The sequence below is a fragment of the Hyperoodon ampullatus genome, assembly GCF_949752795.1.
Source record: "Hyperoodon ampullatus genome assembly, chromosome: 2".
In the NCBI taxonomy this organism is placed as follows: Eukaryota; Metazoa; Chordata; class Mammalia; order Artiodactyla; family Ziphiidae; genus Hyperoodon; species Hyperoodon ampullatus.
This window is the reverse complement of record NC_136915.1, coordinates 115,640,140-115,657,988: the sequence shown is the minus strand read 5'-3', so window position 1 is coordinate 115,657,988 and position 17,849 is coordinate 115,640,140. Positions and strand designations below refer to the sequence as shown.

Below are 17,849 nucleotides of genomic sequence, written 5' to 3'. Positions count from 1 at the left end.
TTCCTGGCCTCCTCTTCTCCACCCACATTAGCCCTGTGTCTGCCTCCCCACTTCTTTCTCGTAAACCACCGAAAGGAGCAGTGATAGAATCAGCCTGTGTTAGCAGCACCTGCAGAGGGGAGCTAGGGTACAACACACTTGCTCTGTTGGCACATTTTTTTTTCCTTGAAGCCTATATACATGTCTCTTTGTTTCTCAGTAGCCGGTGTTAAAGTGAGAGTGCATTCACGCACTCAATAAGGGAGAGAAGATGGGGTTAGAAGTCTGTTTCAGAGAAGACGAAAGCCAGGGCCGAAACATTTGCTTCATTGAATCCACAAAGTGGATAATCTGTCTACCGAATTGAGAGGCAAATACAGTTTTAAACACAGAGCTCTGGACAGTTTCATCTGTGGCAGTTGGAAGCTACTTGACAGATCATCTCCATCTCTTTTTCTCCTTGTACTTGGGGTGGGTGGTGGCAAAGGCAGCTTACCTGGACTTGCAGGGGCCGGTTGGTGTTTCTGCGCATCCCTTTGCCACCCCACCCCTGTGTATGTGCTTGAGGACATTAGCTGTGGGCCTCAACTGTCGCCCATGGCTTAGTTGCTTATGTTTTGGTGAACTGACGCATCCTTCCACTGACCACTGTCCCCTCGTTAGGGAGCGTTCTGCGTAGGAAAAGAATACGGTTTCTTCTGGGAGTCATGCCAGCCAAGACTTTTCTCCGACTTCTGCCTGCTGTCCCATCTGAATATTCTGGGCCTCCCTCTGAATGCCCTGGCCCTTCGCCACCCCACTGGGTGGTGGTGAGGAGCTTGTGTAAAGCAGAGTCCCAGCCCTTCCACCTGCTGGCGCTTTCCGATTCACTGCCCCCATTCCTTTTTTACAGTGCCCCCATGGACTTCGCCCTCAATACCTACATGAGCCATGCGGGCATCCGTCTTCGAGAAGCACGACCTTCCAACACGGCTGAGAAGGCCCAGTCCGCTCCTGACAAGGACAAGTGGCTACCCTTCTTCCCGAAGACCAAGAAGGTGACAGAGCTCCCCTAGAAAGAATCATCTCTTGACACGGTTCCTGCGCTGAGGCAGTCCTGGAGAGTCATTGAGAATCCCCAAACTAGAGCAGCCCTCTCCCTCCCTCCAGTCCCAGACCAGAAGCAGATGTGCTAGATCAGATACAAGCATGAGTCTGCTTTCCAGTTGCTTGTTTAGGGCTAGTCATAGAGGCAGTAGCACGGTGACCAGTGGCCCAGTCTGGGTACTGGGACCTTCTCCAAACCCTAGTGTCTCTTATCTCAGCAGAGCAGCAATTCCAAGAAAGAAAAGGATGCCTTGGAGGACAAGAAGCGAAACCCCATCCTCAAGTACATCGGGAAGCCCAAAAGCTCTTCCCAGAGCAGTGAGTATTTGGGGAGCAAAGCCTTGGACAGGGACGTCAGCCCCTTCACAGGCCAGCATGTTGGCAGAGGGCCTTTCTGTGCTTCTGGCAGCCAAAGGCCCAAACAAACTCTGAGGTCGCAGCTTCCTCTCGGTGCTACTGCATTCTCCCCTTGCCACACCCAGTGACGGCTCCTGAGGTACAGGGAACTGCTTCAGAGCCAAGGAGGCCGAGCCAGTCCCTGGGTCTAGGAACTCAGAGACAGTTGTAGATACTGAACAGCCATGCAGAGGAGTATCTCCCCCTTGGCAAGATTGCCCTGTTGACAGTCAGTGCCTCCTTCACCTTCATCCATGGACTTGTCTGTCCTCCTGAGGGCCTGTGTGTTGGGAGCAATTATGGGCCCTTGATGGAGGGTTTCAATTAAGCAGAACTAGGTGGAAGGGGAGCAGGTTTGGGACCCAGAGGCTCCCCTCATGCCATCAGTAACCCAGACCTCCATGGATCCTGTCACCGATCTCTTCCCAATTGTGTGTCATCTGTCTGGACATTGCTGCTGGCCCTCCCAGTCGTTATCTTAAGACCCCAGTGTTAGTCTTGGGAATCTGGGAAGGGCCATGGCATGGGCCTCCTGCCTTTCTCCTGAAACTGCTGCCTTGGGGGAAGGGGAGAGGAGGGGACTCTACTAGATCAGCCCTGATTTTTGCCACTACCTTTCATTTTCCAGCTTGATGTAATTTTTATTTTGACTCTTGAAACATTAATTTGACTTTTCATGGTTTACTTTTGTTTTTGTTTGTTTTCTTTTAGCATTTCATATTCCCTTGTCCCCTGTGGAAGGTAAAAGGACCATTTTCTTTGGGTTTTTCTTTGCATTAGCATTGAGTTTCCATTTCCCAAGTCCTGTCTGCCCTTCTTCCCCTCTCCTTCATCGCCTCCTGTCCTGGCTCTCTTCCCTCCCTCCCTTTCCTCACTCCATTACTCTAGTATGTTCCTCCATGCTGCTAAAGCTCCCCATGACACAAACGCCTGCCCAGGGGTGCCTGCCCAGGGGCTCCTGCCCTCACGCTGGGAGCAGGACTCTGCCTACCTAAGGCAGGGTGGGAGGGGCCGGGGCACTGCCCCCCGGCACCATGCAGCTCCTCCTGGCAATGCTGGCAGAGGCCAGCTTCTAGGTCCTCCAAGACTGGTCCACGGCCTGCGGCCTTTCTCTCAGTCTGTCAGCTCTCCGTGGATGCGCTTCAAAAGTCCAGGGCTCTGTGTAAATGAGGGAAACCCTCGCATGTTGAAATGTCCTGTACAAGTTCCTCAGATTTTTGTTTTCAATTGAAATAATAAAATCCTCAGTTTTGAATGTTATATGGGGTTGTTTTTAGTACCTAATGGGTCTTCAGCAGTTTTGCCTTGGGATATTTTCATTTCTATCATCTCCTTTGTTTAAGTCCTTCACTGTAGCACCTTCATCTCCTGACTCTTACCTTTGCCAGCACAGCGTCACTGCAACAGTTAAAGAGAATGACCCTAACATATGTATGTTAGAGGCCTAATATCTTCTAGAATCTATGTATCAAAAATAAATACATATATAACAGACATTAACCCAGAGGAGCTTAGAACCTAGAACTGGGCAGGTTCATTTCCCATCAGTGAGGTCCATATGCATACAATTAAAGTGATTAATATTTTCTAGGTTCTGTAGTAAATCAAGGGGAGAGATAGCAGTGAGATGCAATCAGGAAATTAATCTGTTGCTAGAATTCACTTTATATAAAGTGACAATTAAAGATAATGATTTTCAAAATTATTTTTCAAGTTAAATCCCTAGACTTGTTATGCTATTTTAAACAATATAAGTAAAGAAATATTAGGAGAAAAAAAGTCTATAAAACAATGGAAAAAATAAAAGAATGGCCTTGAAACCCAGGCCCTTAGTTTTTAACACATACTTCCTCCCATCCACCCTGCCCGAGGCAGGCATGAGGCAAGCAGCAGGCCTGAGACCGAGCAGCCCTGCCCAAGCTGCTTGCTTTATGTCAGCCTGAGAGGGAACAGGAACACCCAGGGTAGGTTTGCTGATCCCAAAAGAGGATAAGGATGCTGGGTATTCACCATCTCTTTGAGTCATATCTTTCTATGGTCATTTCATGGTTTGATTTGATGTTCTCAAGTTCCCAGGACACCAGACGAGTCTGTATGCGTATCTAAAGACCAGACACCCACCAAAGCTAGAAAGCCTCAGTATCGAGAACCTTGCTGTTTAGGATCATCAGCTATTGCCCCTGCTTATTAGTGAAAGTATCTGATTGTTAGTGACATATAATTCACTTTTGTTTAGTTTCATTGTTATTCAGAGAATGGAGGAAGAGAGAGCAAAGGTTACTGATGAAAACTTTGCCCTTTTCAAAAACGTGTTCCTTTCTACGTGTCTTTTTCCCCTGTTACTCTGGGTTATTCAGTTATACCAAATCTCAGGGCCACACCTGTTCCTTGTCACAGCTAGGGTGTAACTATATCCCAAGAACTGGGTCTTTTCCAAGTGGCCCATGGGAGAGGGAACAATGGGCTTTGCCCGGAGGCATTCTATTATAGGACGTTCCCTGGCTCCCACGTCATCACCCAGCCAGGGATGCTCCGGGCTGTGGCTGCACAGCTGACCCTGACTGCTGCAGTTGCCCCAAGGCCCAGATGCACATTCAGTCTGGGACAGGCAGATCTGACTCAGATCTCCAAAATGGGAGTGATGGTAACAGTCCCTACTCCTAACACATATACGCAGCCACCTATTTTGCAGTTTTAGAAAAACATTACCTGCCTAAAGGATATGAAATTGTGAGCTTTGAAGAGACCAGCTAAATGTTTTTCTGTTTGCTCTGGCTTGGAAATTTTCTTACGAATCTCAAGTTTAGATACACAGGGAGATTTATAAATTTGTATATGTCGATGTCAGAATCTCTGGTTAGTGTGGTTAGGACCAGGGCCTGGCGCCTGGGGCTGTTTGTCTTGCCTTCCCCATCCCATTATCCTTCCTATTGGTCCAGGCAGAGCAGCATCTTTAGCCCAACTCCTATTCTGACATCCTGGACCTGGAGCTGAGCTAATCGACTTTGAAGATAGGAACCACTGAGCCCCTGGGCCTGAGCTTTCTTCTCCAGGGTCTCCACATGGCATCACCTACACCTTTTTACTCTCTTACCTGCCTTCTCTACTTTGAACAAGAACAGCTCTCTTTTGTCTTAGCTTTGAAAAGCATCTGGAATTTGAATGCCAGAGAGTGACATCTCTCCTCTGTTCCTAGTAAGACCCCCCTCACTGGTAATGGAGGGTCTGATTCTTTAATGATGGAGAGGAAGAGGTGGGGGTGGGGGCAGAAAGAACAGAAAGGAGAGTCAAGGAAAACCAGAAATAGTGAACTCTAAAAGTAGTATATATTTGAAAAGTGCTTGGTAAATTTGGCAACCTGGCCAAATTATACCAAGGTTGATGTGTTTTTGGTCTTCCCGGCTAACTTTTTTTTAACACATATATGGCTCTTGGGAATAACCTAGTAATGATTCTCAAGCGTGAGAATCACTGTAATAAAGAATGTGAGAGCCAAAAGAAGTATCCATAGCAAATGCACTTTCAAACCCTCTCATTTTGCATCTGAGGAAAGAGTAGCCCCCAGAAAGGTGGAGGGACTGCCTGTGCCACACCACATAGTAGAAGAGCCAGGGCTCATATCATGTCTCCTGACCCTCAGCCCCATGCTGTTCTCATCCATGCTTGCTCATCACTGTCTTCTGGGCTAGAGGGGAGCGAGGGCCCCGAGAAGTCATCCCTGAACAGAAAGCAGAGTATCTTTCATTATCTTTCTTCTGCTTCCAGTCAAACCAGGCAACGTGAGGAACATGATTCAGCACTTTGAGAACAACCAGCAGTGCGATGCCCCAGAGCCTGGGATGCAGCGACTCTCAACAGGAAGCTTTCCCGAGGACTTGCTGGAGAGCGACAGGTAGCAGTGGCTGGATGGGGCCTGCCGGCTGCCCAGGGAGGGGAGTGTGGGCAGGGTTCGGGGCTAAGGTTCAACGCCAGCTACTTTACCCCCCACTAGACTGTAAGGCTCCCACTACAGAGCTCTCTCCCTGTCCCCCAACCTCCCCGCCTGGGTATGTTCAGAAGAAGACATACTATGTGTTGGTGATCAGGCCAGCGGGAGAGAGAGCAGGGCCCCTGACCTTCCAGTCCAAGAACCATATGCCTTTCAAATTTCCTTTGGATTCACCCCCTGGCCACTCAGTAGCCTCCACCCCAAGAATGAGCTAGATTATGTTATAAAGCAGCTAGTCAGGAAACCCTAAATGACAAGGCTAGAGAAGAGTACAGAGTGGGGCGAAGGGAAATCCTGGGCAATAAGGAAGTCAGGCCAAAGACAGTCTGTGGCGCCCGTGAAGAAGAGAGCTAGAGATGAGGTTCTGCTGGCTGCTTTCAAGGCAGACTGTGTAACCTGGGCGTCAGATGTACATCTCAGCGAAGAAATAGAAAGGTCATTGATTCAAAACAAACTGCTCTTCTTTCAAGAAGAAAAAGGGGAATGGAGGCTGTGACATTGCTCACATTCTCCACCTTTGGCCAGGTTCTGAGAAGAACCCTTCTCTGGTGGTGAAATGTACTCTTAGACTTGCTCTTGACTGTGGCATGACAGCCATCAAGTCATGTCTAAAATTCTGTAGCCAGCACTTAAAGTGAAAACTGCCTGTAGTCAGAAACATCCTCGCAAATTCCTTAAGTCACACCTGAGGTATAGTAAATGTGGTCTTGTGTATACAAAAATAGTTCCTGTGTGCACTGCTGAGCTGGACCAAAGGCAGACCCAAAGGCAAGTCAGCATGTAGCAGCCTGATTAGTCAAACCACTTTACCCCTGAAATAACTAATTATCAAACTGTAAGTCGAACATTCCTGCTTGTATGCAGGGTTACTCCTTTCTGTTTATACTAAGCCTTTATAAGCTTAATACTCATTAAAAGATTTTGCCATAGTGAGAATTAGCAAAGATTTCGGCAAGATAAAGGTTAGATTTGTACTGGGGTCAGAGGTTGAGTTCTGATATTACCGAGTAAATTAAATATACAAATTATATGATTGCTGGGGTAGGTGTGATCTTACAGATGTATCAAATGTACAATTATAAGATACACTATCAACATTTTGAGGAAATATTTGAGACCATTTGTAAACGTATTCTTCAGGTTGTCAGGTAAATTTGCCCTGAGACATTCATTGGGATTCTAAATCTACTCTCAGCAGAAGCCTTTGGATTTGATGGTTATGTGTTCACTGACAATCTTAGAAGAAATGGCATCGGCAGCATGGTGGGTCAGAGGTTGTCGTAGAAACTAAACAGGTATAAGAAGCCTCCAATTCTAGGCAGCAGTAGTCTAGGAGTTTTTGGCCAGAGGTGGGTTGTATGCCTCACTTCTTGGTGGGATCATTACTCACTTCTGGGTACTTGAAAGAAGCCCCAGGAACCTCACTGCATGAGGTTTGTTGTGGTGCTGAAGTGACCCATTGTGGGGCACTGGTGAAAGTTTTGAGTTAGTCTGTGTTGCAATTGCTCTGTCAGACTTCAGGGGGTGAGTTCAGTAGGGCATCAGCTGGCAGTATGGCTTCTAACCCTACAGACGAACCCTCAGGACCTGGGCGGGGGAGCGGCATTTGGATCCTCTGGCAGTTCAGAGAGACTTGATGAATGGAGACCAAGGCATTTGGCTCCTTCTCTGCAGCAACCTGCTGTGCTATTAAGAGCTCTCCAGACTCTCCAGGCCTTCTGTTGTCCTAGAGGCAGAGCAGGATGTAGATGAGTAATAATGTCAGCAAAGAACTAGCCCAGCAGGGCCATGGGGGGAGGCACCATCTTGGGGCAGCTATAGGGGTCAGAGATGCCAGCTGTCACAGGGCTGATGCACTGCAGGACTCAAAAAAGAGCAACACCCAGTCGTCAGCATCTCATCAAGCCCCACAGATACTCAGTGGCCAAGCATGGTAGGCCAGGGAGCAGGTTCCTGCCCATCAGTAAACAGGCCCCTGTAAGCACCCTCCCAAGCTGGTCTGCTCCCAAGAGGGGACTGGAAGCCTAGGAAGGATGCTGTCAGGATAAGAATGGAAGAAATCCACAATCCACATCACAACTGGAGGGGTGGGAATTCAACAGCAGATAGAATTTTCTGACAGGCAGTGTGGAGAATACTAAAGAGTGTGTGAAGATGGTGCTTTTACTTCCCTCTTAAAAGATCTTGTAAAAGGAGAGATCCGCCTCAAGCAGAGTCCAAGGTGGGAGCCGACCTGTTCCAAAGCAGAGGGCCAGATGAGCTGACCATGAGATGGCCAGGGGCGGGGAGGGTGGGGCCTTGTTGTCCCTGATGAGGGACTTTGGTGTCCACAGCTTTCCTGACGGGGACTTGGGGTCTTTGGCATCCGGACACCCCACAAGTCTGATTCTGTTAGTCCCAGATTTCACCTTCCTGTTGGGATCCCTTCCTGACCAGTCACAAGGAAGTTGAGAGGCTCTGTCCATCCAGCTGGGCTGGGGAAAGGAAGGATTTTATAGCAGAAGTGGTTTGTCACTGAGCAGCGTCTGCCACCGGGAGTTGGGACCCTTTGGGTCTGGTGTTTGGGGTGGTAGCGCGGAGGCACCGCTGAGATGGGGCAGCAGATCAAAGCTGGCCAGTTATAAGACCCCAAGGTCTTTTGCCCTCTCCATCCAGTTCTCGCTCAGAGATTCGCCTGGGCCGCTCTGAGAGCCTGAAGGGCCGGGAGGAGATGAAGCGGTCCCGGAAGGCAGAGAATGTGCCCCGTTCTCGCAGCGACGTGGACATGGACGCGGCCGCAGAGGCCGCCCGCCTCCACCAGTCAGCCTCGTCCTCTGCCTCCAGCCTCTCCACCAGGTGGGTGGGGCTCAGGGGCTCAGCCCGCTGATATCTTGGGGGCCGGGCAGGAGCAGAGGGTTGCTGAGAGTTGACATTCTCTCCACAGGTCTCTTGAGAACCCAACCCCTCCCTTCACCCCCAAAATGGGCCGCAGGTGAGTGATGGGTGCCGAAACGCCTCTGTTAGGTGTCCGTGTCCCAGCCATGCTCAGCTGCCCCCGCTCCCCTTCCAGGGGCCGGCTGGTGGTGCAGCTCCTCTTCGTGGCCCGCTGGCTTCCCATGGGCCCCGGGCAAGCAGGGTGGGCAGGAGGCGGAAGGACAAACCCTGTGTTTTGAGTTTTTCCTCCGTGTGACGCCGAGCTGCCTGTTTTCCCCCAGGAGCATTGAGTCCCCCAGCTTGGGGTTCTGCGCAGATGCCCTCCTCCCCAACCTCCTAGAAGATGATCTGGGCCAGCTGTCTGACCTGGAGCCAGAGCCCGATGCCCAAAACTGGCAGCATACAGTTGGCAAGGATGTGGTGGCTGGGCTAAGCCAGAGGGAAATTGACCGGCAGGAGGTCATCAACGGTGAGACTCAGGCGGGACCAGGTGCAGAGCGCCTCAGGCACAGATGGTGGTAGAGAAAATAGTGGGGGGCCTGGGGGCGAGAGCGGCCGCATTGTGGTTCCTGTAAGGGCCACCTCAGTTCTGGCCCCTGGGGAGAGAGAAGTTGACACACCATCTGAAACCAGCACCAAAGGTGGTTTGGAGGTCACGGTAGTGACGAGATCCTTGCTGACGGGCTTTCCCTCTGTCCTTCTGCCCCTTCTCGTCACTGCCCCCGCTCAGAGCTGTTTGTGACAGAGGCTTCCCATCTGCGCACACTCCGGGTGCTGGACCTGATCTTCTACCAGCGGATGAAGAAGGAGGGCCTGCTGCCCCGGGAGGAGCTGGCGCGGCTCTTCCCCAACCTGCCCGAGCTCATCGAGATCCACAGTGAGGAGCCCACCCCGCCCGCCCCCTTCCCTGGCCAGCCTTCAGGTTTCTGCCCCAACTCTGCCCGCATGCCAGGACCCCCCGAGCAGATAGCCCCCAACAGTCCTCTTTGGTTAGAGAACCTGACATGCAGCCTGAACATCAGCATTCCAGCCCCCCACAAGTGAAATGACTTGAGACCCTGCCCCACGGCCCTACCGTCAGATCCCTCTCCTCTCGTCACGAAGGGCCTGGCCATGCGGCTCAACCCCAGGCACTTCCGTCTTTTCTCCTTGCCCCAGATTCCTGGTGTGAAGCCATGAAGAAGCTCCGGGAGGAGGGCCCCATCATCAAAGAAGTCAGTGACCTCATGCTGGCTCGGGTATGGCTGCCCAGGCCTGGAGGAGGTGGCAGAGGAGGTGGCGGGGAGCGGTCCCAGGCAGGGGTGTGAGGCTGGGGCCGTGTGGTGTCCCTTCTGCCTCTCAGTTCGACGGCCCCGCCCGGGAGGAGCTCCAGCAGGTGGCCGCGCAGTTCTGCTCCTATCAGTCCATCGCCCTGGAGCTGATCAAGACCAGGCAGCGCAAGGAGAGCCGGTTCCAGCTCTTCATGCAGGTACGCTCGGCCTCCCCTCATCGCCACCGAAAGCAGCCAGTTCAGTCATAGCTCACTCGATAAGGCGGAGGGGGACAGTTAACCGGGTTCACCCACAATCTCCCAGACTCCCCTCCTGGCCCCCAGCTCCAGGCGCTTGGCCTCTTCTCTCTACAGGGGAGGGTAAATGGCAACTTGCTGCTCCATCCACACCCTCCCCAACGCCCCCTCTTCAGAAACACTGACACGTACTTGCTCTCAAGACGGAGACACTGGACTGGCCATCAGAAGGCCCCGCTCACCTACCAGTGCCTGTATTTACTTAGATGGATCTCAGTTTCCTTGTCTATAAAGTGGGAATAATACCTGCTTTATGTGGCTTATTTGACCATATTCCCCTTTTGGGCTGCTGTCTTCCTGCCCCCACCAACCTTTCCCTAAATATTTAAGCAAGCAGCTGCCACCTCCGTTTCTAAGTGATCCTCTGGGATTAGGACCTGTTTGGCATTCACACAATCCTCCGTGTCCTGAGCCCACGGCCAGCTCATAATCCAGGCTGACGTCTTCCTCTGTTCCTCCTTGTGTCTAGGAGGCTGAGAGCCACCCGCAGTGCCGGCGACTGCAGCTTAGAGACCTCATCATCTCTGAGATGCAGCGGCTCACCAAGTACCCACTGCTGCTGGAGAACATCATCAAGCACACGGAGGGTAGGGCTCACAGAAGGCTGGCGTGGGGAGGCAGCAGCCCACAGCTCAGACCCTGGGTCTAGCACTGACTGGCTTTGTATCCTTAGCAAGTCACTCGACCTCTCTGGTCTTCAGGGTCTTCATCCTTGTGTTGTTATGGTCACCCTCAAAGAAAGTAACGATTGTAAATGTGCTTTGGCAAAACTAAGGTGCTGAGCAGCAGGAGGAGGTAAGGGCTGCCTCTGGCCTGTGTGGGGCCTCTGTGCAGATCAGAGGGAAGCATCTGAGTGACACAGGTTAGCGCACAGAGGGCACCTTGGCTGCTCTGAGGATCGTGGTCCCACGCCAGAGGCTGTGGCCGGATTTTAGCCCTGTTGATCCCCCTGCTGGACGTCTCTGTGCGATGCACAAAAGATACAGCCATGCGTGCTTACTCCACAGGAGTAGGGGACCATCCTGAATAGGGGGGTCTAACCCCAGGTTGTCACTGTCCCTGGGATCCTGAGCAGCTTTCACCACCCTCCACTTTGGGATGTTGGCGTCAGTGTGTAGAAGTGGGAAGAACCACAACCTGATTTGAACAGGTGTTCCTAGAGAGAGACACACACCATCACTGTCATCACCCACAGTCCCTGTCCCCCTTCCTGTCCTCCACACCTGTAGAGTGGCTGTGGTCTAGGCAGGAATTCCCAAGAGCTATGGGTGTCTTCAGAGCCGTGGTCTGAAACACAAGGACCCTCAGTACAAGTTATCCTTACGATTGAGGTCCAAGTTAGGCAAGGGTGGCGTATCTACACCCATCCCTGCTGGTTGGCGACTGGCCAGTGGCTCTTGGTAGCCAGGCACTCTCAGACTCTGACAGACTTCTCAGGCAGGAGCCCTCACCACCTCTTCTCTGCCCCATGGGTAGGTGGCACCTCTGAGCACGAGAAACTCTGCCGGGCCCGGGATCAGTGCCGGGAAATTCTCAAGTATGTGAATGAAGCAGTGAAGCAGACAGAGAACCGGCACCGTCTAGAGGGCTACCAGAAACGCCTGGATACCACCTCCCTGGAGAGGGCCAGCAACCCCCTGGCAGCAGAGTTCAAGGTAGGAGGCTGAGGCTGCAGCATCGTCAGCCCCACATGTGCACGTACCTCTTGGGCACCCTTAGGAGCAGAGCCCCGGTCAGGACCTGGAGAAGGTGGAGGGGAGGAGACCTGGGCCTGTCTGTGATAGGATGGCGTGATGGGGGCCCTGGAATACACACAGCCCCGGTTACCTTTGTCACCCCGTCCCGAGATAGACAAGGGCAGACAGCCCTACCATAAAGGCCAGATGTTCGAACTCAGTCTGGGAGAGCAGGGGATGGGAGTAAACTCAAGGTAAAGGTGAAGGTCATTTGGGAGAACATAAAGCTGAGGGAAAGGGCAGGTAAAGCAGAGTGATCCCAGGAGAGTACACAGCATGTAGTAGGGGGTAGAGAGACCCCTGCCAGAACCGTCGGCATATCCCCCAGCACAGCACGTGGCACATGACTTTGTAGTTGCCTTTTTACTTGTCTGCATCCCCCACAGGAGTGTGAGGGCAAGGACTACTCTTGTTCACCACTGATGCCCAGCACCTTAGCACAATGTCTAGGTTTTCAGATATTTGTTGAATAAATGGTGTCTCCTTAACAGAGTCTGGATCTTACAACCAGAAAGATGATCCATGAGGGGCCCCTGACCTGGAGGATCAGCAAAGATAAGACCTTGGGTAAGTGCCAGGGAACTGGGGCCAAGAGGGAATCTAGGGCACTGCCCCTGGGCTCTTCCCTCTCTGGATCATAAGCCCTGTACCCGGTGCTCTAAAGGGATGGTAAGGAGGCAGCTTGAAACACGACTGGGGATGAGAGCTCAGGGCTCCTTAAGCACAGCATGGGGAGGAAGGACCAAAAACAAAGCCATCAGAGGTCACCAGACTCCAGGGCTTCCTAGATCCTGGAGATGACTACCCAGGAGCCTCTGGTACCCCATGTGTTAGTGGGGGATAAGTGGGCAACAGAGAACACCTCACAAGCACCACACCCCTCCAGACCTCCACGTGCTGCTGCTGGAGGACCTCCTCGTGCTGCTGCAGAAACAGGATGAGAAGCTGCTGCTGAAGTGCCACAGCAAGACAGCCGTGGGCTCCTCGGACAGCAAGCAGACCTTCAGCCCAGTGCTCAAGCTCAATGCCGTGCTCATCCGCTCCGTGGCCACAGGTACCCGTGAGGAGACAGTCCCAGCCGGCCCACACCCGGGGCCATGAGCCCTGTTCCTCGTGTCCAGCGAGCACTGGGTGATGCGGGGCCGATCTGGGGCTGTACAGAACTTATCAGCCCACCTGTGTTCCTTTCCTCCTAGCCCTGACTCATTGAAGCAGGAGGATGTGGTCCAACGTGGGTTAGGGTGATGGGTAGGATGGGGACCAAGATGAGGGAGGACAGCGTGGTTCAGGCGGGATGCGATGTGGGCGCTGAGGATGAGGTAGCAGAATTGGGCAGAGAAGAGCAGGACAAGCCTTCCTGCTGCAAAAGTGATGGGCAGAGCTTGCTTGCAGAAGACGGACACACCCACAGTCCAGAGCCTGGTCCAGTGCTCAGAGCATTTCGGTGAGAAGCAGAGTGTGTACAAGAAGGGCTCTGGAGCAAGAGCCAGGCAACCAGATTCTCTAGGCTCGCTTTCTTCATCTATAACACGGGGGGGGGGGGGGGGGGTGATATCTGTCTCTTGGAGGGGGGTATAAAGGGAGGATGGGTATGATGTAGTTTCATAAACCCTAAGCACCGTACATCCCTCAGCCTTCGCTGTTCGGAAAGCGAGAGGTAATGGGGGTGGCTGTGAAGATGGCATTAGGGGACCCAGAATTGCCTCTGTCCTCTTTGTAAGCGAGCCCCAAGTGCTTCTGAGGACCCAGGTCCGTCTGGTGCTTCATTCTTCAGCTGGCTGAGGGTGAGGGCTTCAAGTCCGCACTCTGTCGCCTTGGCTCAGGCTGCAGTCGTGCCTCTGCCACCAGCAATGCAGACGCTTCTGCCTTCTCTCTCTCACACAGATAAACGGGCCTTCTTCATTATCTGTACCTCCGAGCTGGGCCCACCCCAGATCTACGAGCTGGTGGCATTGACGTCATCAGACAAGAACACGTGAGGATTGCCTGATGGGGGGTGGGCGGTCCCATGTAACTGCCGTCCCCTTGGGACCAGGGTGGTGTATGAGGATGTGGACAGGGAGGCCAGGGCTGCGCCCCAGAGCATTCACAGGACGGGGCCTTGAGGGGAAGTGGGAAATAAGACAGGAGTAGAGAGGTTTACAGTATCACCGCCCCTGACCCCATGAGCAGGCCTGCCCTAGGGAGGAGGAGTCCCCAGCAGTCTTTCAGCCTTTCTGAGGCTGCTTTCCTTTCTCTGGCCCCGCTCCTTTCCCCTGGGGTTTTTCTTCCCTTCCCCCATCAAGCGTTGCAAATGCCCACATTCTTCAAAGGCATTAGCGTCCGGGACCCTCGTCCCCAACCAGGGCATTCACTCACCCGTATTCCCAACAGTGGCCAGCCAGAGGCATCGTGGCATGGTGGGAGGAGATAGGTTGAGTCAGGCAGTTTCTCAGGCTCCGGGTTTTCATCTGCAAAATGTGGATAATGCTACCTCTTGAGAGTTATTTTGAGAGAAAGAAGAGACATAGAGGGACTTCCCTGGTGGCGCAGTGGTTAAGAATCCGCCTGCCAATGCAGGGGACACAGGTTGGAGCCCTGGTCCGGGAAGAGCCCACATGCCGTGGAGCAACTAAGCCCGCGAGCCACAACTACGGAGCCTGCGCTCTAGGGCCCGCGAGCCACAACTACTGAGCCCGCGTGCCTAGAGCCCGTGCTCTGCAACAAGAGAAGCCACCACAATGAGAAACCCGCGCACCACAACGAAGAGTAGCCCCCGCTCGCCGCAACCAGAGAAAACCCACGCACAGCAACGAAGACCCAACGCAGCCAAAAATTAATTAATTAATTTTAAAAAAAGAGAGATAGATATAGAATGCTTAGCACAACTAGTAACAGAGGGTTGGTGTTCAGTAATTGGTAGCTGCAACTAATGTAACCCAATGTGAGCAGCCAGTCAGGACTGCAAGGAAGGGGGGACCCCGCTGGGCAGAGGGGGTCCTCAGAGCAGGGCCTGGCGAAGGGCTTTGCAGCTCTGACGCAGGGGGTCGGTAAGGGGAGAGGCTGCGTGCCTCAGTCCTGTTCTCACCACCAGTCCTCTCTGTTCCTGCTGAGCAACAGATGGATGGAGCTGTTAGAAGAGGCCGTGCGGAATGCCACCAGGCACCCTGGAGCCGCCCCAAAGCCCATCCACCCGCCGCCCTCAGGCCCCCAGGAGCCAGCCCGCCAGAGCCCCACGCCCAGCAGGTGCTTAGCCCTCCAGGCCCCCTCACCATCCCCACTCCAGGCCACTTGTTTGCTGCTTCTAAGCCCTTCACCCCTGGGGATGGGCAGCCTCAGCAGCAGACGTCAGCGGGCAGGTGGCAGAAGGTACCCTCGCATCTCTGCCTTCCGTCCCCGTCTGCTCTCCCCCTGCAGCCCCGCACTCGGCTGTAGTAGAGACTGTGCCTGAAGTGGTGTGGGGGGTATAAAATCATGACCAGGAGAAGCTTGGCTGACACCCACCCTCCCCTCCGGGTTGCCAGCCAGATGGCAGGTGCTGGAGTCTAAACCCCTCCCTCCTTGGGCCCTGCTCCTTCATTGCCCATCGCAACTCAGGAGGCCAGAGTGGAATTTCATGACACGGCCACCTCCTCCTGGCTGGCAGAGCCAGAATTCCCAGCAGGCGATCCTCTCTCACCCTTGGCTGTTTCTTCCCTCAGGGTAGGACTGGATGACTCCGAGGTGTTCCGTAGTGAGCCAGAGCCTGAGACAGTACCTGGAGGTAAGTCCCCTGAGCTGTCTTTGTGGGAGCCCAACCCATTCCCTTTTCTGTAGGCACAGTAGGGGGGTGGCCAGGTATGCCTGTGGGGGTGATGGGAGAGGGCCGTCGGGGCCAGAGGTGTGAGGTTTTGATAAGAGTAGAGAAGAAACAGTGAGGAAGAAAGAGTCTGGAAGAGGAAAGAGAACAGGCTGAAGCGAATGTGGACCAGCTCAGTTGAACAGAGCTCTCAACCTGGGCTCTCTGGGTGCCAGGTATCGAGCAGGGGAGGAAGAGAGGGGCAGTCAGGTCCGGGGGTGCCTAACGGAGAGCAGAATGCACTCAGATCTGCAGGCACAGGAGTCTTGTGAAGACAGGGATAGGGAGCCCAAAGGGCTGAAGATACAGTCACCGGGATGGGATTGGCAGGGGCAAGAGGGTCTCAGACAGAATTCTCGTTGGGTTTTTATGTGAAATAACTTAGGGTCTCATGTTTAGAGAGAAACCTCCCCGGCGGGCTCCCTGGCTGGGTCCCTTTTCTGTTTCCTTCTGCTTAGAATGCTTCTCCTAACTCCCACACCCCCTTCAAGTCTTTGTGCAGGTGTCAGCTTTGCACCAATATACCTTCTCTGACCACTCGGTTTAATACCAGCATTCCTGATCTCCCACACCCTGCGCTATGTTTTCTTCTTTCCTGTAGCACTTCTCTAATTTATTTAGACAATTTTCTTACTTATTTTATTTTCCTCTATGTCCGTCCACTAGAATTTAAGTTCCGTAGGGCAGGGATCTCTGTTTTATCTACTGATGTATGCCAAGAGCCTGGGACAGTGCCTGGCCATAGTAGGTGCTCAGTAAACATTGTGGAATCAGCCAATGTTCCCAGCCCCTTGAACCCAAAGCTGGGCCTGGGATCAACCCATACATGCCTTCCCTCTTTCCCTGTCTTATACTGTCCTCCCATCCAAAACAGGCACTGGGCCCCAGCAGAGGGTCAAAGGGAAGCACCCGGTCCTGCTAGAGGGCCCCGAGCAGGAGGGCAGCATAGAAGAAGAGGAGCTGGGTACCCTGCCTCACCCTTCTGCCTCCCTGGATGGAGAGAACAGGGGCAGCAGGACAAGGGACCCCATCCTCCTGCCCCTCCCAGGCCCTCTGTTCATGGAAGGACTCGCCGATGCAGCCCTGGAGGACGGTGAGTGCCTCATGGCCCCAACCGTCAGCCCCCGGTGCCCCAGTAGCATGGCCATTGTGAACACCATGGCAGACACCCACTCTCTTACCTGCTCAAAGGCTCTCCCTGTTGTGTTTGAGGAGAGATGGATGCAGAGAGACAATTGTCATTCCTCTCCCCCCAACCCACCCAGCTGGTTGGCCAGAGTCCCCCAGCTCCACCCTGTGACTGAAGCAGTTTCACCAAGATGGCCGTGGGAGAGGCGAGCAGTGGCCCTCCTGCCACCTCTGCACCCTCCCCCGACTGGCGAGGTGTGTAGTCCTGTTTCTAGGAAGCCATCGCCCTGTTTCTCCTCCAGTGGAGAACCTGCGGCACCTGATCCTGTGGAGCCTGCTGCCAGGTCGCCCCATGGACCCACCGACTTCTGGGGAGCCCGAGGATGACCTGACACCTACACCTTCTGTCATCAGCATCACTTCTCACCCCTGGGACCCAGGCTCCCCAGGGCGAGCTCCCACTGGGGGTGAAGGGGACAGTGCCCGGCTCTCAGGGCCAGAGCGGGGCCAGCAGGAGGACATGGCTCTCTGTTCTCTGGAACACCTGCCCCCAAGGACCAGAAATTCTGGGATCTGGGAATCTCCTGAGCTGGACAGGAATCCAGAGGAAGAAGCTTCGAGCACAGAGGCAACAGGAAGTTACAAAGTTGTGAGAAAAGGTAAAATAAATTGGGGTGTCCACTGGAGAGACACATGCCCAATTTTGCTAGGGTAGCGCTGAGTCTTCCAGATGGCTACTTCCTTCCCCGCCTCTATCCTGCAAACCATGTGTGCAGAGGCTCGTCCAGATCCTGGGGAAAGGAGACATGTTGCTATCATGCAAAGGCTTTGGGGTCGGACAGCTGAGGTGCAAAGTCCTAGCTCCATCACTTAGTACCCGTGTGACCTTAGGCAAAAATCTGAATCACCTCTGGACTTCATTCTACAATATAAAGATATTACTCCTGCTTGGCACAAATCAACTGTCAATAAAAGTTTCTGCTAGCGTTTTTCACTGCTCTTCCAGTTCTAAGGAAAAGTGGGGCTCTTCTCAGGAGCTTCATTCCCAGAAAGACAAGGGCAGATGCTTGCAGCCAGTCACTCCAGATAGCAGCGAAGGAATTGGCGTGTAGGATGGAGGTGGCAGCGGGACTAGAGGTGGAGCCAAGACTAGGGGCTGAGGACAAGGCTGGGGAGACGCGTGGGGAGTGTGGGGCTGTGGTGAATGAGCAGGGACGTAGGGAGGGCGCCCAGCTTGTG

The 17,849-nt window shown here is 53.4% G+C and overlaps 1 protein-coding gene across 1 annotated transcript in view; it reads left to right on the top strand.

Annotated features, from left to right (window-relative positions):
• Window positions 1–17,849, top strand: part of ARHGEF11 (Rho guanine nucleotide exchange factor 11) — a gene marked incomplete at its 5' end in the record, with an annotated part of 112,144 nt that overhangs the window by 90,254 nt on the left and 4,041 nt on the right. Inside the window, 19 exons of the mRNA XM_079697342.1 lie at window positions 872–1,016; window positions 1,284–1,383; window positions 2,173–2,202; window positions 5,227–5,353; window positions 8,105–8,284; window positions 8,373–8,420; window positions 8,644–8,831; window positions 9,093–9,239; window positions 9,521–9,600; window positions 9,705–9,830; window positions 10,399–10,516; window positions 11,406–11,584; window positions 12,157–12,232; window positions 12,552–12,719; window positions 13,550–13,640; window positions 14,765–14,890; window positions 15,346–15,407; window positions 16,357–16,575; window positions 16,913–17,269. Coding sequence (XP_079553468.1) covers window positions 872–1,016; window positions 1,284–1,383; window positions 2,173–2,202; window positions 5,227–5,353; window positions 8,105–8,284; window positions 8,373–8,420; window positions 8,644–8,831; window positions 9,093–9,239; window positions 9,521–9,600; window positions 9,705–9,830; window positions 10,399–10,516; window positions 11,406–11,584; window positions 12,157–12,232; window positions 12,552–12,719; window positions 13,550–13,640; window positions 14,765–14,890; window positions 15,346–15,407; window positions 16,357–16,575; window positions 16,913–17,269 — 2,567 coding nt within the window. The remainder of the gene's footprint in view (window positions 1–871; window positions 1,017–1,283; window positions 1,384–2,172; window positions 2,203–5,226; window positions 5,354–8,104; window positions 8,285–8,372; window positions 8,421–8,643; window positions 8,832–9,092; window positions 9,240–9,520; window positions 9,601–9,704; window positions 9,831–10,398; window positions 10,517–11,405; window positions 11,585–12,156; window positions 12,233–12,551; window positions 12,720–13,549; window positions 13,641–14,764; window positions 14,891–15,345; window positions 15,408–16,356; window positions 16,576–16,912; window positions 17,270–17,849) is intronic.